Source organism: Camelus bactrianus, chromosome 5, assembly GCF_048773025.1.
Source record: "Camelus bactrianus isolate YW-2024 breed Bactrian camel chromosome 5, ASM4877302v1, whole genome shotgun sequence".
Lineage (NCBI taxonomy): Eukaryota > Metazoa > Chordata > Mammalia > Artiodactyla > Camelidae > Camelus > Camelus bactrianus.
The window spans coordinates 9,902,653-9,925,898 of NC_133543.1; the positions used below are offsets into that span (position 1 = coordinate 9,902,653).

Here is a 23,246-nt window from a genome sequence, read left to right on the forward strand (position 1 = left end):
GTTCCTTTACTAACTGAAGGGACTATAAACAAGAAGGCAAATGAAGTTCAAATACAGCTCTATAACATACAACCAACTGTATTACTCTAGAACTTGTCTCAGCAGCTTACAAAATAAGAAACACCATACAAGCACACGAAACTTCTAAACATCAAATAACATGCTTTGAAATGAAAATGAAGGGAAAAAAACTGGCAAGTCCCACTTAAAAGTTTCTCACTTCCAAACTCCTTTGACAAAAAAGCAAAAACAAAAAGAGAATCCAGGCTCAGCGATCCAACAAACATCATTCTTTGTGCCAAATGCATCCCATGGCCTGTTTCTGTGAATAGAGATGTATTAGAACATAGGCCCATTGGTTTCATATTGTCTGTGGCTGCTTTGGGGCTACAACAGCAGAACTGAGTAGTCAGGACGGGCAGTTTAAGGTCCTCAAATCTAAGAATACTCAGAGCCCGGCCCTATAGAAAAAAAATGCTGCCCACCCCCTGTAGTGCAGAGAGAAGACACTAACAGGGCCCACCTGATACACTTATCACCAACCTCTCCACATATCAGAAGGCACCTGCAAAGCACAGCTACATAGCGTGGCTCCCATGCATCTCCTCTATGGAGAATGCATGCTGCACACCCTTGAAACCAAACAAGAGGATTCATCCATCAAGGATAAGTCCAAATGAGACCACTCTAGGCAGACCCAACCTTATCTCCCTCTGTACTCCCATAACACCCTGCATATCCAGAGTCTTAGCAGGTCTACAGGAAGCGGGTATAGCTCAGGGGTAGAGCACATGCTTAGCATGTACAAGGTCCCGGGTTCAATCCCCAGTATCTTCAACTAAAAAAAAAAAGAAAAAGTCTATAGCATAATTACAGGTGATCTCACCAAACAGAAGTTAATCTCACTGAGATCTTAATGAGTAATGAATGGCTGCTTGCCACATAAAGAACTCGCCAATATTAGTAAAATTCAATGTGTTTCAAATTAAATTTAGTGAGAATAATTCTAAGTCACTTTCCATTTATTATCTGTATTGATAGATACTATCAAAATGTGGGCAGAAGCTTCTAATGATGGGTCATTCATGGAATGTGAGGTAAAGAAATATCTGCAAACTTTGAAAGACTACTAAAGAAAACTGCCTCAAATGGTCTTAAAAGTTTACATGTGTACTCACCTTGCAAGCCTTCCAAGAGCTTGGGGTAACGAACATGCTCCTCTGTTCCATGTCCGAGTCTCTGATTGTCCCCTTTGCCCCATGAGTAAACTTGGCCATCTTTCGTCAAAGCAATAGAAAACTGACTTCCGCATCGGACTTTGACAACATCCAAGTCTTGAAGCTTTTCAATCAGCTTTGGTGTTTTGCAGCCATCACTACCACCTCTACCCAATTTCCCATAGTCACCATCTCCCCAAGACCACACTTGACCTAAAAAGCACAAAGTATTTGAGTAAACATGACTGCACATCTTAAGAGAACTTGTAAATGGCTAAAAAGAATCAGTATCACCTATAACACACAAAAACCTAGACCACGAATGTATACAGTTGACATTACCTACACAGGTGGTTACTGACCAAATGAAATGTAGTTTTTAATTCAGGTTGATATAAAAGCAATTAAGAAATGGAAAGCTTCTCCTTTTTGTTTTAACAAAATGCATAATAAAATCCTAACCCTTATTAGCCTGGGCTCAAAGCTGCTGCTTCAGCTAAGTGCTGAACAGAGATCATAAGCTCCAAGGCCTCCAGAAAGCACCGTCGCTGGGCCCGCGGCACACGGCACACGGCACAGCACTCTCGGGTCCGCCTGCACGCAGTTCTTCCCATGCTTACCTCGAGTCACCCGCGTGATTGTATTTATTCCCAACAAAACTGGTTAGTGTCATTTAATTAAAGGTTACATAAAGGGACAAAATAAAATTGCTCTCTGTGGCAGAGCAAGTCTCAGAGTTTCCAGGTTGATCCTGACAGATCCCACAATTCTAAGGACAGACTCCCTATAATACTGATGGAAAAATACAGTTTAAAAAATTAACAGGATTCTAATCATAAAAACTGATAAATACGCCCTTAAAAAGTGTTCAGTGAGTACAATCTCACTATGAACACAAAAATAAAACTGAAATTAAAAACTGCAGACAATACAGCATCACTCTGCAGAACACACAAAGACTGAGCAGGACGTACCGCAGGGAATCAATAGAGGGTGGCTGAACGTTAAGAAATGGAATCGTAATAACCAGAAATGATTTAGAACGTCAGTTATTCCATTTTAACTTTCATTTTTTGTTAGCAAATAAAACACCCAAGTAGGAAGGATGGCAGCTCTCGCCCTGGGCAATGAAAGTCACACGTCCTGCAAGTCCTGTCCCTCTGCTGAGGACACCCAGCAAGGCCCATGTAAAGATTCTGACGCTCTCCCACTCTGTGAAAGCGGCCCTGCTCCGCCGGAGAGCCTGCCTAGGCCAGCACGAGCCCCACGTACCGTTCTCCGTCACGGCCAGGGTTTGAGCATCCCCACTCCCACATGCCACGTCGATGACCTTCAGTCCTTTGAGCCCAGCTACCAGCATCGGGATGGCTTCATCTTCACTGGAGCCTTCAAGAAGTGAGAACTAACATTACTACAAGTCCCTCAGGAGAGACAGCCTCACGCTGCACACCCCCGCGGGCTCCGAGCAGACATACCGTGGCCCAGCCGGCCGTAGTTCCCCCGGCCCCAGGTGTACAGCTCCCCCTCGGCAGTGATGGCCGCGCTGTACGTGCTTCCACAAGCGATGTGCACCACGTGCTTCCCCGCCTGCTTCCCCGAGAAAGCGGAGATCACCTTGGGCTCCTCAAGAGGCCTGTGGAGAGAAAAGCCTTTCCTATTAGTGACACTCCCAGGAATAAACTCTCAGAGCATCACGACAGTGTCACCTTTCAGGTGTCTTATGAAATAATTAAAGAATATAGAATTCAAACACCTAACACCTCCGCATTAAGAGGGCACCCAGTGCCAAGCGTGGCATCCAGCAGAAATACCACAAAGGTGTCTGCCACAGATGCGGGTGGTCACGTCCACAGCAGCATTGGTCACGGTGGTCTGAACGGTGGCCTACCCACAGACAGCGCTCAGCAGCAGGGGAAGATGAAGTTCGGGAATTGTGCCAAGTGACAGAGCCAGAAACAGAATGCCCCCAAGGGGTAGAGGGCAGGTCAGGGGTCACCAGGAGCTGGATGTAGGGAGCAGGGGTTGGCAGCAAAAGGGTCCAAATAAAGCTGGGCTGGGGGGGTTGGTGGTGTGTGTAATGGAAACACTCTGTATCTCGGTTATGGTGGTTCCTGACTGCATGCATCTGAGAAGCCTACCAAACTGTACACGGAAAACTGATAAACCTGTAAACCTTGTAAAGATGGTTGAAATTTACACATATCTGTTAAATGAAAAAGGAATGATGGAGCAAGGTTTGCTAATCACACTTCAATCCAGACTTTACAAATGAAAAGTAAGGATTAATTGGGTAGAAAAGTCTCACTAGTTGATTCCTCACTTTCAAAATTAGTAAAGCGTCCTATGCTTATAACCTGGAATATGCCTTTTGTGACTGGAAACATCTCCTCCAGCCTCTCCAAAGACACGCTTTACTGTCTGTGACCCATTTTCCTGCAAAATAAATGCACACAGGCGGGGGCACATGCAGAGAGGGAGACATGTGACTCTACTCCAAAACCATCTCCCTTTCTTCCGTTCAGCTCAAGTTTCAACCGCCCCAAAGTTTCTCTGCAACGTGTACCACTGGCACTGATCGCCTTTCCTTTCCTCAACTCCTTGAGCAAAGGACAAGATACTCAACTGAGTACTTAACCTCAACTGGGTACTATTCTATTACAAAATATTTTATGCATCCTAAATGATAAACAACATAAGGGAAGTGAGGAGACTCATGCCTCCATCCTGCATCTCAAGCCTTTCGAGCCCTGTGCACCCTATGCTGATCCCATCCCACTGCCAACCTGAGAGTCACAATATTCTAAGTTCTGTGCTTATCACTCCTTCTTTTCCACTCTCTTTTTACCACATCTGTCTGAATCCCCTACATAGTCAGGTTTGGCATATAAGGTCTGCTGAATGCTAGCTCCCAGGACGCGTGACTCTGCTCTTTTCACAGTTTGGAATCCTTCCTGGTGGACGCCCGTCTTCACTCCACAGTCTCCTCTTGACTCTGCTGCTGCCCACCCCCTGCTCATGGCTCTGCCCCGCTGGAGGTGGGGCTGCACCTTCGATTTCAGCCTCAGGCCAGTGTCTTCTCCAACAGGCTCCAGTCACAACAACGTATGAAAGGGTCCCTGTGATTCTCAGGCAGCCACTGGAATTCTATTTTCACAGCCTTGCATTTAGAACAACCCTTTTGTTTTATTTCTGGTCCCTTACAATAATCGAAAGTTTCCACAAAATAAGATATTAAGAAACTGCTGATTTTTGTAGCTGTGAAAATGACAGTATGGCTTAAGGAGAGGGGACCTCCTCTGATAGAGATATGCTCAAGCCGTGAATGAAGGAGGAGGAATGTGGGGTTCGCTTTAGAAAACTCCACCGTGGCGGTGTGGCAGATGTGGCTAAAACTGGTGTAGCCAAAGCTGGGGGGAGGGGCACAAAGGCCGAGTGAAGTCACCCTCGGTACTGAGGGCAGGACTCCCACCATGTCGCCGGGGGGCTGATCCATCCTGGCAGTCTCTCCATCCTGGCCCTACATGTCCAAGCAGATGGAAAACACCTCACACACTTTTCTGTGCCACCCCTTTGGATACGGCAACACAAAAGGATAGAGTGTTGGTTACAGGAACCAGCCATACGTACACAGTGTCCCCGTGGCCCAGCCGTCCACCGTCCCCACAGCCCCAGGAGTACACCTCTCCAGTGGCTGCCAAGGCCAGGTAGTGGTGACCATCGGAATGGGCAGCAATTTTTACAATGTTTCTGGAGGCAAGACCCTGGACCAGCTGTGGGGCCTGAAAGGGTAAAAACAGGAAGAAAATTAGTAAGCACTCCCAGGTCAAAGGAAACAGCACGACTCGCCTCAACTAGGTACCTTACTTGAACAAACCCCTCCTGAACTGAAAAACATGAACCTCGGGTCATTGCCAGTCGGTTGTCCAGCCGCCCTGCCCAGCACCAACAGAACGACAGGGGCCAGGCGGCCTGCACGTGCTCGGCAGCAGGAGTGAGCCGCCCCCGCAGGAGGGAACTTTGCAGCCAGAGGTGAAGGGCACCCTCCTTTAGCTGGACACACGTCCCAATCTGCCACTGTCCCCATGGGTCCTTACTGTCACTTCCTGGCCCCCACAGTCTAACGAGAACAATGGCTGGCTATAATTGGCACCAGAAGGAGTTTCGGAGCCTAACAACTAAGAAACTCTGCCCCCAAATCCTGACAATAATGATTGCGATTAAGATTTTTAAACACGACTAATAATATATAATGATTTTGCTTATAAATCTTCAGAAATCAATCGGCATAAAGAAAGACAAGAACTCTGCAGCATCCATAGCAGAGAGACCCCCAGGGGAAGTGAGCCCAGCACCCACCAGCGTGTCACTGTTGTAGGTCTGCGTGTACACCCGGCCATTCCTGGACAAGATCAGGAAGCGCTTCTCCGCACAGGCGATCTGCGTGACCCCCAGGCTGGCAAGGCCTTCGCACTGAATTGGACCAATCACGTTGGCATAGTATTTCCATCCAATTAACCCCCATCCTATGACTTCCTGCAATGATCCCTGTCAGATAAAGTAAGAAAATATTTTCTTTACGGCAGCCAGAAAAGTTCTTTCTGAGTCAAAAGAAAGAATAATTTGTGCAAGGAGTAACACTGAGATACAGTAAGATCAAAACAAAGCAAGAAAAGAAAGAAGCTGATTCAAAATATCAAAATACAGACTCACAGACATAGAAAACAAACTTATGGTTACCGGGGCGGTCGGTGGGGGAAGCAGGTGGGGAGAGATAAACTGGGACTTCGAGGTTTGCAGATACTAACCACTATATATACAATAGATAAAAACAAGCTTCTACTGTATAACACAGGAAACTATAGTCATTATCTTGTAGTAACTTATGGTAAAAAAGAATATGAAAACTAATATACGTATGTTCTTATATGACTGAAGTGTTGTTCTGGACACCAGAAACTGATGCAACATTGTAAAATGACTATACTTCAATAAAAATATTTTTTTTAAAAATCGAAATAACTCAGATCATTACACACTGCCTCAAGTTAGTGTAAGATGAAGTGATCGAAAATGTTTCCACAGCATTTCACTTCAACAGAGTCCAGTAAAAAGGAGAACAAGGAGACCTTAAACATATTTTGAAATGCTCAAACCACATCAGGTTACCATTCTGTACTATTACAGGCAGGGACCCGAAGGCCTAAGCACAGCCTGGGAGACAAGTGTCCCGCTGCTGGTGGAGCTGAGAGGGATCAAGCCACAGCAGAGCAATGTGGGGACACTCAGCTCACGTGTCCGGCACAGCAGGTGTGTCGGCGCTGCGCACGCGCACACAGGGGAGCAGAGGTGCGGGGCAGCCATCACAGCAGCAGCTGAGCAGCAAACCTCCAGTAACACAAGCGTCCACCGATAGGAGGCTGATCTTAAAGTCACGATACAGTCACTCATGGGCCACCGGGCTGCTTTTAAAGATAAACAGAGAAGCCCTGCTTACAGAGAGCTCCTCAGTATCACTGCTCAGTGAGAAAACCAGCCACAGAAGTGATGCAGCGTGCTGGCACTGACAGTCATTCCGGAGAAGGCTGACGGGATGCGTAAGAGATGGGAAAGGTGAGAAGCCACAGACGGAAACTTGGGTGAAGGGAGGTGGGGGGGAGGAACTGACTGTGGTTTTGCATTTAGTTTTTATTTTGGAACCACGTGAATGTATTACTTATTTGGAAAAAATAAGTAACAGCAAAATGCAATAAATACTCTTCATATTAAAAACTAAAACTTGAAAAACCTGGTTTCAAAGCCAGGATTCTTCTGTGTGACCCTGGTAAAGCTCACCCCCACTCCCAATGGCAGCCTCCTTCTCCGCACAACGGGGCGGTGGCGTGATGACCAGATGTGACCGTGTGCGACACTCGGTGGTTGTGGCAGGCGCCCCCCCCCCCCACGTAGATTAGTGTCAGACACATCAGAGGAAGGCAGCACAGCACGTGGCTGTGTGAACACAGGGGGTTCTGGGGCTGCGCCACCTGCATCTGGAACCTGGGTCCCGGGGGGACCCTGTGCGCCTCGGCCTGCTCATCGCTCATCACTAGCAACACCTTTAAGTGTGCACATGTTTATGAGCTGAAAGCCAGCTCCACCCCAGTTCCAGACCCAGGTACAGAATGAGAACTCAGGAGCACAAGCACAGGGAATCAACACGGCTTCCACACATACCTTGTGAGATGTCGGGGAGCTGCACAGAGGCGGCATGCAGGGGGTGGCCAGGCGGTCCAAGTGGGCCATGACAACCACGGCAGTTTGTCGTAAGTCTATGGCAAGCTCGTTGTCTTGAGGAAGAGTAAGGTACCTCAGGAAACTCTCATTGGGGCTCAGAGGGCCAGATAGAAGCTAGAGAAGAAATGTAAAGAAGCATCTTCAGAAACGAAACGGTGGAGAAAATTTAAGTACCACCATTAGCCTTTAACCACTCCTGGGTATTCACAGTTAGACATTCTTTATAAATCTGCTGCTTTCTGACTCTCAAATAAAAAGTGCAGCCGATGCGCTGACATCTATACACCTACTGCACCTGGCACCGCCCCCATGTCTACACATCCGTCCCCTGTGCGCTGACTTCACACAGCTAAGGGACACATCCCAGCCACCCTGCAGGCTCCCCACCCCTAGGGCCCTTCAAAGAACACAGAGCAAGCTTCCTGGGAACACAGCCCTGTACCTCAACATAGCTTTGAAAACTGCAAACAAAACCCACTTACTTTAATCTACATGCTGCCTGCTCATCAGAAAACCTAAGTTTATTTGCACATGAAGGACTAATTCTACTTCTTCTAAAGGCAGAAGAGCCTTATCACCATCAATGACTGCAAAGTAATAGAATAATTAGGCTGAAACAGGATGGCTAAGTCTTTCCAGAAAAGACCTGCAAGATCAAACCTGTACCTCTAAAAAGCAGCGGTCTCAGGGGTTTAGGCCCAGGTAGGCCCTGCTCGGCCACCAGCCTCAACATCCTGGGACTAAACACAGTGATGGCTTCGATAACACACCTCCTGTGGTGCCCTGCGCCCAGGAAGGGCCGTCATGGTGAGCCACTACTTCCAATGCTCTTTTTCTAATACTTGTTTTTAAGTGTGCACTCCAGACTCGGCTCTGTGACACCAGTAGAGCTGCTGCTCGCTGATTGGAGGTGCTCCCCGGAAATGGCACACGGAGGGGTGTGGAGAGGGAATAGAAGACTTCTCTGGCTCCTCAGGCCAGGACAAAATCAATCCGAAGTAACCAGCAGGCGACCCGTGTGCACTCTCAGCGCAGACAGAGTGAGGCCTCATGGTGGAGCACCACCCCTGGACCAGACACATGCACCTCCCCACCACGGCCTCCCCTCCCCTACCCGCGCCGCCTCCCCAGGTCATCACTGCAAGTCCCCTAAGGACGCACTTGACTTTCACGCTTTGTTCCTGAAATACTGTCAGGATTTTTACCCATCTTCCTGCCTCTACTAACTTGCTCCCACGTGGAGGGGAGAGTGCCTTCTTTTGTCTTCCACAGCCCCATCACAGCCAGAGGACAATGCATGTGGCTGCTGGGAGCAAACAAGCACCAAACCCACAAACACAAAGGGCTCGACGACTCCAGTCCCGCACAGACTGCGTGGCCAGCAAGGCAGCAGGTGGGTCTCCCTGAAAGCATAAGTTGCTGTGTGATAAGAGACACACTCCTCCTGCTAAACACACACTCCAGAACAAACAGAGGGCCTGGGGTCTGCAGGACGCAGCTGGCTGTGGCCACCCCTCAGCTGCTGCACAGAATCTGACTGTGCTCCTGGGATGTTCTGCCCCGTGACCTCCCACACCTGCTCCACACCTGACTCGCTGTTGCAACTGCCAAATACACACTCCCCCTGGGGCAACTACACCACAGACGTGTGATCCGGTCTTGTTTGTAAAAGACTAACTCCTTTACAACGTAACTGAAACAAAGAAAGTTACGTAAGCGCCGAGTCTCGCGATGACACCTACGTGAGCGTCAGCCTCTGTATGAGGGGCGTCTTTACTGCAGGTGATGCTCTGGAACCTCTGCAGCAGAGGGAGGAGGGGGGCGCTGGTGCCCTGGGCAGACCGCTCATTGTCAGTTTCCTGAGTCCCACTGTCCCACAACTGGAGCAGCAACAGTATGGCAGATAACATTTGGCTAAGAGAGAAAATATCTTTACTCTCTAGAAAAAAGAGTAACTTTTTTCCCACAGTCTGTCAAAAGTAAAAGCAGACGGCTAAATGAAATTGAAGAAATACTTTAGATTTGACGGGAAACTAAAACAAAGCCATGAAAACAATTCTTGGCATTAAAATCACTATAAACAAATGCCAAGATTTTAGCACAAGACACCCATCTTCTGTGGATAAGAAATGTACAATCAGTTAAGAAGCTCAAATAGCACTTTCTAACAGGGAATTTCTAGGACCTTAAATTAATAGAATACAAATAACTATTTAAAGAAAATTAAGAAACAAACAAAAAAAGGACAGTTCTTTGACTACTAGAAAGTTGAACATAAAAAAAGAAGTGAAGAAAACTTTAAGTGTGCCCAGGTCTGGAAGAAGGGGGCCCTTCCTAGGACACGTTTCTCTGATCACACAACATCACACATTTGTTACAATCACAAATATGAAATGCAGATAAAATGCAACAGCTGCTCAGACACAGGGCGTCTCCCTACAGTACTCCGGGCCTGTGGCTCCCCTCACCTCAGTGTGCCTCTCTGCACAGCCAGCTCTAACAGGATGGCCAGGGCCAGGTGCTGGTCCTGCAGGGGTATGCTTCCCGGCCCTTTGGTACCAGGCGTTCCATGAACATCCCTGAAATGACAGCGGAGGATGCAGGGCCAAAGGAACAACAGAGCTTAAAGACAGCATGTTAAAATGAGCATGTCATTAATGTTAAATTAATTATATTCACTCTTCCATGGAGAAATACATTTTTAATATTTAGAATCAAGTCTCCAAGACTTGCTTACTCAAATTTAATCAGAGATTCTAAAGTGTGCGACTAACTTGTAAGGATATGCTTTTATTAGAAGTGTTAATTCAGATACTATAAGATGATTATGTTAAAAGACATACTCCAAGTTGCTGCAGCATAAGACTACCTATAACATCATCCAAAACACAAGTGGAAAAATGTTTAGACATGTTTCTAGTTTCAGTGACATGTGAGGCTATTAGAGTATCAACATTCTTCTGTAGAACTGGAGAAGAATCAATTTCTAAAACCATCTAAGATTCCAGATAAAACATCTATGCTTATTTTTATCTCTGATCAAAGAAATAATTTTAACTGTGCCTTGTTCCCCAGTAATAAATAATAAGTCTTCTTAACCCAAGAAGGAGGAGGGAGGCTCTTCCAAAACCACTATTACAGCTGAATTTTTAAAATCAATTCCAAGCCTTTTTCAGGGAACTCACCCCCAAACCCCATGGCAATGCCTTCACGAAAGCACTCCAGGGAGCCAAAGTCACAGCCAACGCACAGAGACCACTGATGTCCCCGCTTGCTGGAAGGGACACAGCAGTGGCATCTGGTGAAGGGAATGAGAAGACTCCCTTTTCCTCTTTGTTGCTGAATTCTGTACTGAGTATATACATTTTCTTCAAACTTAAAAACCTTTAACCAAAATACATAGCACCCAAAACCAGAGTTCATGGTTTTCCTTACAGAAAAACGATCCACATTCAAATTTTTTTACACTAAGAAGACTGGCTGCAGGTTTGAAGATTTCGAATTTGAGCAACTGTTTAACCCCATATTGTCCTGAGACAACATCTGCCACTCAAAATGGCGGCACCTGCACGTGCGCTAAGGGGGACACAGCAGGAGCTCATTATCATAAAACATCTGAGAAAAATAAATCGCAAAAGCATTCTCCATTTCCCATCCCATTCAATGTGACAGATTGCTAGATCCAATCAGAATATCGAGAGGCACACGTTCAAAAAGCTGAGAACCAAGACCTGGAATCCTACTGCTGAGGATGTGCTGCAAACACACACCAGGAACCAACCTACTAGGTTTCTTAGCTCTAAGGAGAAGGTGAGACAAGCTGAAACATGCCAGAACCATTCACACAGTGAGATGTGACTTACCCCGTCACAACAGACCGAAGGAACCGGGTTGCTCTTTCTACCACCTCCAGCCACACGGAAGACACTGTGCTCTCATCGAAGAGCGAGGCCTCGGGCAGGGCTCTCAGGGCATCCAGGGACTCCTGCAACAGCTCGCTGCAGAGGTCTGCGTCCTCCCCTGGGCACACACACGGCAGATGAGGCCGCCCATCCCCAGTAGCAACATGGGCAGGGCTCGCCCCACTCCCCAAGGCGGATCTCCTTCCCCCAGAGGGAGAGAATGCCACTGCCACATTTTCAATCTCATTTTCCTCTTGGCTACTCCAAGAACTCAGAGACCAAAATATAACAGTTATCTCAAGGTCAATTCTTTCTTTTATGACTCTCCTGTGAGCAATGCTAATTTCTGGCTCTCCTAGAAAATAAATCTGCACTAAGGCACTGCAGTGGTTTACCTGGGATATGTGTGCATACAAACCACCCCTACTTTTTTTTTTGTTCAAGTAACACAGACCTGAAAAGTCAAACAGGCTTTGAAGCCTCTCATTTTACAAAGGAAAATGAGGCACAGAGAGCACCTGGGATCAACCCAGGGGCATGTGGTGGCAGAAGTGAGAAGAGAACCCACAAATACTGATGTGGCAGAAAACAGAACACACTGGCACACGTACCTGACCGCCAGGCTCTGCGCAAGAACGCAAAGGCAAAGGAGAGAGCGGCTCGGGATCCAACTCTCGCGAGGCCTTCCACACCTTTGCCCGTGGGCCGGGAACTGCGGACAACATACACGTGGACTGTGAGAACTGGTCAGTCAGAGGCATGTGCAATTACTAAAATACAATAAATAATACGGAAGGCTTTCTCCCAAAATCTGATCAATGGGTTTCATGAGATAGGATCACAAATGACTTCAAGTTTCACGCTTTAAAAACTGTTATCAAACATCCTTTGTAAACAAAAAGTTTTCTCTTTGAGAGGGGAAAAAAAAGGTATTTACAAAGAATGTTAAATGACTTGTGAGAATGGTCATGAAAAAATCTCAGGAAGCTAGCTAATATTAGTAGTTGAGGAGAGAGAGATGGTAAACAGAAAATAAACAGATAAATGCATAAAAGGGGGGGTTAAACCTCATACCTCATGAAGTAAAGAAAAAGCAGATGAGGGGTGGGGAGCACCCCAAGCACAACAGGATAAGTGCCCGAGACTCACACCCAGGCCTGTGGGATCTGCGCCGCTTCTCCCCCTGTTCAGGCCTCTGTGACCGCCTGGCTTGCAGGCCCCTTTTTTGTGCTGTTTTCCTTCACCCGGCCCCCGCCCCCGCCCCCGCCCCTTGCTGAGGTTATCCTCTCCTGAATTTAGTGCTGATCATTCTCAGGTACCTTTTTAGGCTTTTTACTACTTATATATGTTAATTTAACAAGATGGTTTCATTTTGCATGTTTTAAGAAGTTATATAATGGTATACCATAAAAATCATCTTAAAAAAAAAAACTAGAATACAAAAATGTGTGGACAATGGAAACTCAATCATGCATGGTCATAAGCGATTTTATTTTCAACTCTGTACTGCTGAGTATTTCTACAATATACTCTATTCCTCGAGTTTATTATAATTTGCTTTTGGGGCAAAGGCTATTAGAGATGGGTACTGAGTATATCCATGTATGACTGAAGCTCTGTGCTGTATACCAGAAATTGACACAATATTGTAAACTGACTACACCTTAATTAAAAAAAAAAAAGATGGGTACTGATATGGAATGATCTCCTCAAGACACAATATCAAGTCAAACTAGCAGTATGGAACGTGGACCCAACAGAGGCAGCTGGAATGCTACGTCTGTGAATGCTGAATAGCGTAGGGTGTGTGCTTGGCGAGTTCTATCAGGAAACACAAGAAACTACCCAGTCGCTGCCTCCTACAAGGGGACTGGGTGCCTGGGAGACAGGAAAATCTTAAAACAATTATCTTAAAGGAGTATCTTTTATCTTAAAGGAATAAAGAAGCTTAGACTGAATGAGAATTACAAGCTTTACAAGACACTGACGTACAATAACATATGTGGTCTAAATCCAGGAAGTACACAAGCTGAGTCAATTCAGAGGTGGGAGGAGCAGTCGGCACAGGGCTCCCTCTGAGAAAGCCACCCCAGGAGAAGCATGAAGCTGCAGCCCCCTCACCAACCATGACCCTGTCCCTGAAGAAAGAGCCCAACAGTCCTAAATCTGGACAGTATAAAAATTGCTAAATCTTCAACAAGCGGCTCTCTCTTTTATAGATACTTAAGAAAACAAATAGAAATAGCTTGGACCCACCCCCATCCACACCAATCAACTATCCAATCCATAGCTAGTTCCACAAAAAAGGTAAAACCCACTACTACCCAACAAGTGGAGAAATCAGGGAAAGAAAGCCATACAAATTTAGGAGATAACACTACACATCTACGACAGTGGCTAAAGTAAGTAACTGATAACACCAAGTGCTGATGAGGGTATGGAGCAACTGGACCTCTCAGACATGGCTGGTGAGACTGTGAAATGGCACGGCTACTCTGGAAACAGAATGGCAATGTCTCACAAACCTAAACGTAGGCCCAGCAACTGCACCCTAAGGCATTTATTCCAGAGAGATGAACTTGGGCTCCCACAAACACCTGTGCACAAATATTCATAGGAGCTTGACTCATAATACTCAAAAATTATAAATAAGTGAGCGTGTGAGGGGTCAAGCTGTGGGACCTCCATCCATGGAATCCTGCTCCCCAGTGACGACACGTGCACCTCCTAATGGACAGAATCTTAAGGGAATAATGCCGAGTGGAAGAGTCAACCTCAAAGGTTACAAATAGATATGGAGAACAGCTTTAATGGGTGCAGCTATAAAAAAGAATCCTTGTCCCGTACCCTGCCTGTGGCAGTGCTGACAGAAATCTACACCTGTGATAAAACCACATGGAAACATGCACACACACAGAATTGAGGGCACATAAAATGGGAAATCAGAGGAAGACAGGTAAAATGTATCAAAGTTGATATCCTAGTTATGATGATTTTGTACTAATTTTGCAAGTGGCTACCACTGCGGAAACTGGGTGAAAGGTGTAAGGAATCTCTTTGTATTATTTCTTACAACTGCATGTGAATTCACAAATTATGTCAAAATAAAAAAAAAGTTTTTTAATTGTAGAAATTTCCTCCATTTAATGAAAGAAAGAGTTCGACAAATCCATCAGCTCTTACATCACCACAAAGGAAAGAGCACAGAGGGAGTCAGCTGGGCTTTCAGCCACTCCTGCATCTTAGGAAGTGCAGGCTGACTCAACGGAAGTGCTCAGAGACTCTTAGAAACCACCCCCCACATACACAGACCCTCCCTGGGCATCACCATCGCAGGCGGCTGCCCACCTTCCACTCAAGAAGGAACGAAGAGGAGGGGAGGGGTATAGCTCAGTAGTAGAGTGCATGCCTAGCATGCATGAGGCCCCAGGTCCCAGAACCTCCATTACAAAAACAAATACATAAATAAACCAAATTATCTCCCCTCATTAAAAGAAAAAAACACTAAAAAAAAAAAAAGAAGGAACGAAAGAACTGTGCCACTGGCTATCACCACACGGGCAGGAACCCTCTGTCACCTGGTTTATCTTAAAACTACGATCAAATACATGACACGTAATGTGAATTCAACCAGATTCAAGGAAAAAACCAAGGAAACGTGCTACCCATAGCACTTTATGTCTCTGGATGGAAAAATACGGTTTTTTCCACCTGTTTCTTTCCACCTCCTGTACTTCCCATGCACTTTATAGCGAGTGAAAGTCAGTATTACAATCAAAGAACATCAACTCACTTAACTACATAAAATGAGTTCTATCTGGAAATCTAGTCTAGACTTCGGGGAACAAAAGTCTGGTAGACTGCTGTATTTTGGAAAAGTACAATTTTACACAAATCTTGAGCATTCTAGTGGCTACTAGTTAATGCTTCAAAGGAGACCTGCTGATGTATGCCAATATATTGAAGGTCATGTGCCTGAAAGCATCTCTTTAAGAAGAGAATGCCCCAGCTAGACCAGCTGAGCACCACGGCAGTCTGACAACTTCCTACCCAGCACCCAAACAAGTCAAAATAAAAAGGATGTACTACTCAGATCCCATTTTCGAATCTGGACATGCTGGTTTAAACTTCTGACTGGCTTCTACAGTTACTGATAGAAAAGGGTCTTCTATTTTAAAATGATGGTACAGATAGCACTGCTCATACCCTGTTGCTTTATGAGCAAACAGGAAAATCATTCTTCAGATTATACGGAACATGAAAAAAGGGAACGCAAGGATGACATGAAAGAAGAGGCTACGCTGAGAGCATTAATTAAACTTTCCCAAATAAAACAGTCTGAGTTTTATATTTAGCTGGTATCAGGATTCTTTCTTCATTATATTATTACCTTTTTTTGTCCACAGGAGGCAAAGAAGCGCTGCTGCTTTTCCATTTAACTTTGACATTCTCCTGGAAAACAGTTCTATTCAAGGCAATGAAATAGCGTTCCAAAATGACAAGCCTCTGCTTGAGTCTCAGGGCTGAAAGGGTGGTGGTGGCTGACTGCACGGCCAGAGCTTGCTGCTCTTTGACCAACACAGAAAGACATTCCTTCAGTTCATTCACATCTAGAAAACGAGAGAAAACATCCAACCTCTCAACGTCATGGGCAGTTTACTGCAATGCTGATCAAATGGGTAACAATAACGGGTAACACTTCAGTGCTTGACACGTGCGGCAAGCGGTATTGAGCACTTTACACACATTAGGTAACCCTCACAGGCACCATCGAGAGGTAGCAGCGTGCATGCATTCCATGGAGGAGAGACTGAGGCCTAGAGAGCTTGCCCAAGGTCACCCAGGTGGGCATGGCACACGGGACAGACCACTCTCATCCACCATAGTATACTGCCTCCTGTTAACACGGTATAAAATTTTTTAACACAAAATTACAAAGTCAATACTTACCAAGCAACACATTTCCGAGACAGAGAGGAAAACTCTACACCATTTTCATGTTATGAAACAAAATGCAAAATAAAAACAAAATTTCAACAAATTTCCCAGCATACTTGGCTCATGAAAGGTAACATTTAGGGGATTATTTCAAAGGACAATAAAATAACTTGTTAGAATGTACTACTGGTAAGTGGTATTTCATTATACTATTCTCTCTACTGTGTATGTTTGAAAACTTCTACAATTAAGGACTTATTTTTAAGTCCCTAGAAGAAAATTACATAAATGAAAATAATTCAGAGTCTAGTCTTGCAATTAACCACAAAGCTGCCTTAAGTTAAACTGTAAATTAAGTTGCATTCCGCCAACTCCCTACACCAGTAGAGCACCCAGTGGTGGTGACAGCAGGGGATGTGTCCTGTGCTTGTCTTCTGTCTCTGACATTTATCAGCCATGAAGCAAAAACAGTCATCAGTCTGGCAGTCTCATATTCTACAAGACAACAATCACACCCCTAAAGACTCCTATATGGAAGACGCTGGTTTTTTGCCTACCCATGACCTGAACATGTATTTCCTATGGGAAAGGAGATCACAGCAGGCATCGAATGGACACACCTCACCACTCTCTAGGGAGGCCACCAGGACAAAGCTTCTCTCTCTACCCAGTCGCTCTGGCACAGAAATGCACATCCAGACACCAGGGGTTGGATGCTAGGTCTGGAAAGCTCCACTACTTAAGAAAGTTAGCACTTAACAGAAAACTAGATGAAAAAAAAAAAAAAAACACTTTAAATTCCACATCGGGCTCAAGATGAAGCAGCAGAAAGATTTACACATGAGGTACCATCCCTACCCTTCACACGGAGCACGGAGAGCTGCCTGGGTTCCTGCAGACACATGTGGGGCTTCACTGAGACAGCCCTGCAAGGACAGGTCATCTACACATCCCCTGTGCAGAATTTCTTCCAGAAATCAGCTCTAGAAAAAGCTTCACCTTTCTCAATAGTCAGTTTCCTACTTTAAAAAATTTTTCTTCCTTTTTATTTCTTTCTCTTCGTTTTTTCCTTTTCTTTTTTTTTTTATTTGTTTGTTTTTCTACTTTTAAATAATAACATGACTCTCCTCTCTTTAGCTGCAAAGCCCAGAAACAACCATGAAGCTCAAAGTGAGCACTCAGGCCTTTGAGCACCTGCACGCTCCTCTCCCTGGTGTCTGACCTGTGTCTGCCTTGCCCAAGCCTGAATGCCTAGCCAGCCAGTCATTCATCGTAGGACACTTTGAAACAAGTGGGTGAATAAAGAAAGAAACAAACAAATCATGGGACCATGTGGGGAGCCAGTAGAACTGCCACCCCCACCTGGCAGTAACAAGGTACATCACACTCTTGCCCAGCCAGAACACCATCACAGAAAGCCAACAAAACAGAGGCTCAGAACATTACATGAAGAGGTCCATGTTTCAACAGAAACTCACTCATCACACCAAGACCCAGGAAAATCTCACAATGAATTTTAAAAAGACAATCAGTATCTCTGTTTTTTTTTAATAGCTGTATCTAAATCTTGGTTATCTCAAAATTAAAAAGATTTAAAAAAAAAAAAAAGACTATCAACGGATGGAAATACCAAGATGACAGAGATGTTAGAATATTCTGACAAAGATTTTAAAGTGGCCACGATAAAAATGCTTCAAAAAGCAACAGTAAACATGCTTGAAACATGAAAAAATAGAAAACCTAAGACCAAAAAAAAGGAGATTTATTATTAAAAAAAAAAGAACCAAATGGAAAATTGGAAATGAAAATTTTAATAACCAAAATTATAAATCTGGTGAACAGACTCAACAGTACAATGAGAAAAAAAGATAAATCACTAAATTAGAAGACAGAAGTTGCCTAATCTGAATAAAGAGAGAAAATACCCTTGCAAAATAAAACTGCGTGGAACTGAAAAATACACTAGAGGGGTTCAACAGCACACTACGTGAAGCAGCAGGATCAGCGAACTCCAAGACAAAGCACTGCAATTCACCCACTTGGAGCAACAAAAAGAAAAAACAGTTTAAAAATGTGAAAATAGCTTAAGGGATATACAATACAGTATCAAGTGGACTAAGAGTCCACTATCAGGATCCCAGAAGGAGACAAGGCAGAGGAAGGGGCAGAAAATCTATCTGAAGTAATATAACTGAAAAATTCCCTAACTTGGGGAAGGAAACGAACATTGAGATACAGGAAGTCCAGAGAGTTCCAAAAAACAGGAACCTAAAGACACCCACGACAAAACACATTATAATTAAAGCAGCCTTTTTAGAAATGGTAAAAAGAGTCTTTTAAGCTGAAAAGAAAAGGGATTAGTTAGTAACAAGAAAACAATTGAAGGTATAAGTCTCACTGGTAAAAGTAAACACATAATAAAATAGTTGATTAATAATTTATAAGCTGAGTATAAAAGCTACAAGACAAAAGCAGTAAAAATAACTGCAACTAAAATACTTAAGGGACACACAAGATACAAAGTTGTAAATTATGACATCAAATACATAAAACATGGGAGGGAGGATAAAAATGTAAAGCTTAAAATGTGCTCAAAATTAGGTTGTTATAAGTAGACTGCAATAACAAGCTGTCACACGTATGCCGCAAGGTAGCCACAAAACAAAAAACTGTACTAGATACACAAAAGATAATGAGAATGCCATTAAAGAGAGCCATAAAATCACAGAGGAAGAGAAACTTAACAAAACAATTGGCATAATGGCAATAAAAACAAACATGCCAATAATACTCTAAATGTAAATGGAGTAAATCTGCCAATAAAAAGACACAGAGTATGTAAATCAACTACATCTCGATAAAAATTAAAAAAAAAAAAAAAAGACTCCTACAAGAGACTCACTTCAGGCATAAGGACACAACACACAGACTGAAAGTGAAGGGGTGGAAAAAGATATTCCAAGCAAACGAAAACTAAAGGAAAGCTAGGGTACCTATACTTGTATCAGATAAACAGATTTTAAAACAAAACTGTAATAAAAGACAAAGAAGAGCATTACATAATGGCAAAGATGTGAGTCCAACAAGAGGATATAACATTTGTAAATACTTATGCACCCAGCGTAGGAGTGACTAAATATGCAGCAGATCTTAACAGCCCAGATGGCTTCACTGGAGAATGCTACCAAATATTTTTAAAAGCATTCCCACAGGAGGGAGTGGCCAAGATGGTGGAGTAGGAAGAAACTGAGCTCACCTCCTCCCAAGGGCACATCAAAATTACAACAATTTCAGAACATATATTGATGAGAAAAACCTGCAGACTGGCAAAAAAGATCTTCTACACATAAAGATATAAAGAAGGAACCCCAAGATGAGGAGGAAGGATGGAGATGCGGTACAGTCAAGACCCATACCCTCAGGTGGGCGACCCACAAATGGGAGGTTAATCACAATTGCAAAAGCTCTCCCCAAGGAGAGAGAGGTCTGAGCCCTACATCAGGCACCCCAGCATGGCGGGGGGGGGGGTGATATACTGGGAATACGAGCCCCCAGAATGTTTGGCTTTGAAAGCCAGCAGGGCTCACTTTTGAGAGACCCAGAGGGCTGTGGGAAATAAGAGACTCCATCTTAAAGGATGCACACAAAAATCTCACACACTCTGAGACCCAGGGCAGAAGCAGTAATTTGAAAAGAGTCTCGCTCAGACCCATTTGCTGATCTTAAGAGTCTCCTGGGAAGACAAGAGGCAAGTGGAGCTCACCCTGGGGACACAGACGCTGGCAGAGCCATTTTTCAGAGCTTTTTCTACCACGAGGACACTGGAGCTGGCAAACACCATCTTGAAATCCTCCTTCTAGCTCATGAGTGCCAGGATCCAGCTCCGTCAACCAGCCTGTCAACACCAGTACTGGACTCCCCAGATCAAGCAACTAACTGGACGAGGACACAGACCCACTGATCAACTGGCCAACTGTCTTGGATCCCCTGAACCCCAGTTGCCCTAGATACAACCACGTCCACCAGAGAGCCCAGGATGCAGCCCACTCATATGCGAGCCAACACCAATTCTGGACCTTAGGTCCCTATAGCAAGAGATCCTAAGACCCAGCTCCACACACCAGTGAGCCAGTACTAGTTCTGGAACCAGCCTCACCCACCAGGTGGCAGACACCAGCTCTGGGAACCCCAGGCTCTGCGAACAAAGACCCTACCTCCAGCAGTGAGCCAGCACTAGCTCCAGGCCCTGGCCTTGCCTTCAGCAGGCCAGCACCAATCCAGGGACTCCCTGGGCACCATTACACCCACCAGTGGGCCAACACCAGCTCCAGAACATCTTGGGACGTCTCTCAGTCAGCCGTGCCGGGATCTGGGCCTGCCTACCAGACCAAGCCCAGCCCACTAAAATCGAAGGTCCTACACAACACACATAAGGGGCACCCCAGCATATAGCTCTAGTGACAAGAAGGGAATATGCTTCTGAGATGCACTGGATGTGCCCTGCAAAAGGCCACTTTCTCCAAGATCAGGAAATGAACCTATCAAATTCAAATAAAAACAGTGAATTAGGCAAAATGAAGTGACAGAGGAACATGTTCCTAACAGGAAGGAACAAGATAAATCCCCAGAAGAACTAAGTGAATTGGAGATTACCAATCTACCCAATAAAGAGCTCAAGTTATGATCAAAAAGATGTTCAAGTAACTTGGGAGAAGAATGGATAAACACAGTGAGAATTTTAACGAAGAGGAAAGGATAGGCAAACAGGAAGACAGAGTACTGGAAATCAATTGAGCTGAGCAGAAAAAATAATTTTTGAAAATGTGGACAGTTTAATAGGCCTCTGGGACAACATCAAATGTTCAAATATTTGCATTATAAGGGTCTCCGAAAAGAGAGAGATAAAGGGCAGAGAACTTACTTGAATACATAGTTGTTAAAAACTCCCCTAACCTGGGGAAGGAAACAGACGTCAAGATCCTGGAAACAAAGAGACTTCCACACAGGATGAACCCGAAGAGGACATGCCAAGATACACCGCAATTAAAATGGCGAAAATTAAAGTTAAAGAGAATATTAAAAACAACAAGGGAAAAGCAGCAAGTGTGTACAAGTAAATTCCCACAAGGCTAACAGCCGACTTTTCGGCAGAAACTCTGCAGGCCGGATGGGAATGGACAATATATTTAAAGCGATGAAAGAGGAAAACCTACAATCAAGAATTCTCTACCCAGCAAGGCCCTTGTTTAGATTTGCATTTCATCTTAAGAAGTCAGTAACTGAAAATAATTACCATATACAAACCACATGGTAAGTACGAACCAAAAATCTGTGATAAATACACACACACACACACAAAAAGAATAGGTAAATCAAACATAATACCAAAGACAGTCAACAAGTCACAAGGCAAGAGAGTAGAAGATGATGACAGGAACAGCACAGGACTACAAAAACAACCCCAGAACAATTAACAAAATGGCATAAATATACATTTGTCAATAATTACTTTAAATGTAAAAAGACTAAATGTTCCATTCACAAGATATAGAGTGGCTGAATATAGACAAAAAAGACAAACCCCATAAATAAGCTGCCTACAAGAGACTCACTTCAGATCTATAAACATACACAGACTGAAAGTGAGAGGATGGAAAATGGTATTCTATGCTACTCCAGCTGAAAATAAAAGATAGGGTAGCAATACTTATACCAGACAAAATAGACAAACACTATTACAAGAGAAAAAGAAGGACATTATGTAATGATCAAAGGATCAATCTAAGAAGACATAACAATTGTAAATATATATGCACCCAACATAGGACCACCTCATACATAAAGCAAATAACAGCAACCATAAAGGAAGAAATTAACAGTAACAGAGTAACAGTAGGGGGCTTAAACACCTCACTTACATCAATGGACAGATCATCCATAGAGGAAACCAATAAGGAAACACTGGCCTAAAATGGCGAGGAACTGGAAAAAAGGGAACCCTGGTAGGACTGTGAACTGGTACAGCCACTATGGAAAATAGTACAGAGATGTCTCAAAACAATTAAAAACAGAACTACCACATGATCCAGCAATTCCACTTCTGGGTATTTATACGAAGAGAACAAAAACACTAATTAAAAAAGATTTAAGTTCTCCTATGTTCATAGGAGCATTATTTACAGTTGCCAAGATATGGAAGCAACCTAAATGCCCATCAATAAATGAATGGATAAAGAAGATGTGATAGATACAGATAGAGATGTAGACATGCACACACACAGAATATTACTTAGCAATAAAAAAGAATGAAATCTTGCCATTTGTGACAACACAGATGGACCTAGAAGGTATTATGCCAAATGAAGTAAGTCAGAGAAAGACAAATACTATATGATTTCACTTACATGTGGAATCTAAAGAGTAAAACAAGTAAATAAACATAACTAGACATGAACAGTCACAGATACAGAGAACAAACAGGTAGTTGCCAGAAGGGAGAGGAGTTGGGGATGGGTGGAGAGATAGGTGAGGGAGATTAGGACGTACAGATAACTAGCTGCAAAAGAAATGAGTCACGGGTGTGAAATGTACAGGGTAGGGAATACAGTCATTAATTAGGTAACATCGTAACTAGATTCACTGTGGTGATCATTTTGAAATGTACAGAAATATCAGGTTGTGTAACACGGACTAACATAGTAAAGTAAGTTATACTTCAAACACAAACCCATAGGAAAAGAGATCAGATTTGTGGTTATCAGAGGCAGGGGGTGGAGATGTGTGAGAATGGGATGAGGAAGGTCAAAAGGTACAAATTTCTAGCTATAGGATAAATGAGTACCAGGGATGTAACGTGAAACATGATAAATGTTAATTAACAGTGCTGTCTATTATGTAGGAAAGTTGTTGAGAGAGT

At 44.1% G+C, this 23,246-nt stretch overlaps 1 protein-coding gene across 7 annotated transcripts in view; it reads right to left on the bottom strand.

The window, feature by feature from the left end:
• HERC2 (HECT and RLD domain containing E3 ubiquitin protein ligase 2) overlaps positions 1-23,246 on the bottom strand; it is a 176,406-nt gene that overhangs the window by 123,930 nt on the left and 29,230 nt on the right. For all 7 annotated transcript variants that reach the window (XM_074363390.1, XM_074363393.1, XM_074363392.1 and 4 more), the window contains exons 5-15: positions 15,783-16,002; positions 12,004-12,104; positions 11,354-11,510; positions 9,959-10,069; positions 9,233-9,404; positions 7,431-7,604; positions 5,574-5,762; positions 4,845-4,996; positions 2,693-2,850; positions 2,490-2,603; positions 1,179-1,430 (exon numbers count right to left, since the gene is read on the bottom strand). In XM_074363390.1, the coding sequence (XP_074219491.1) occupies positions 1,179-1,430; positions 2,490-2,603; positions 2,693-2,850; positions 4,845-4,996; positions 5,574-5,762; positions 7,431-7,604; positions 9,233-9,404; positions 9,959-10,069; positions 11,354-11,510; positions 12,004-12,104; positions 15,783-16,002 (1,800 nt within the window). The remainder of the gene's footprint in view (positions 1-1,178; positions 1,431-2,489; positions 2,604-2,692; positions 2,851-4,844; positions 4,997-5,573; positions 5,763-7,430; positions 7,605-9,232; positions 9,405-9,958; positions 10,070-11,353; positions 11,511-12,003; positions 12,105-15,782; positions 16,003-23,246) is intronic.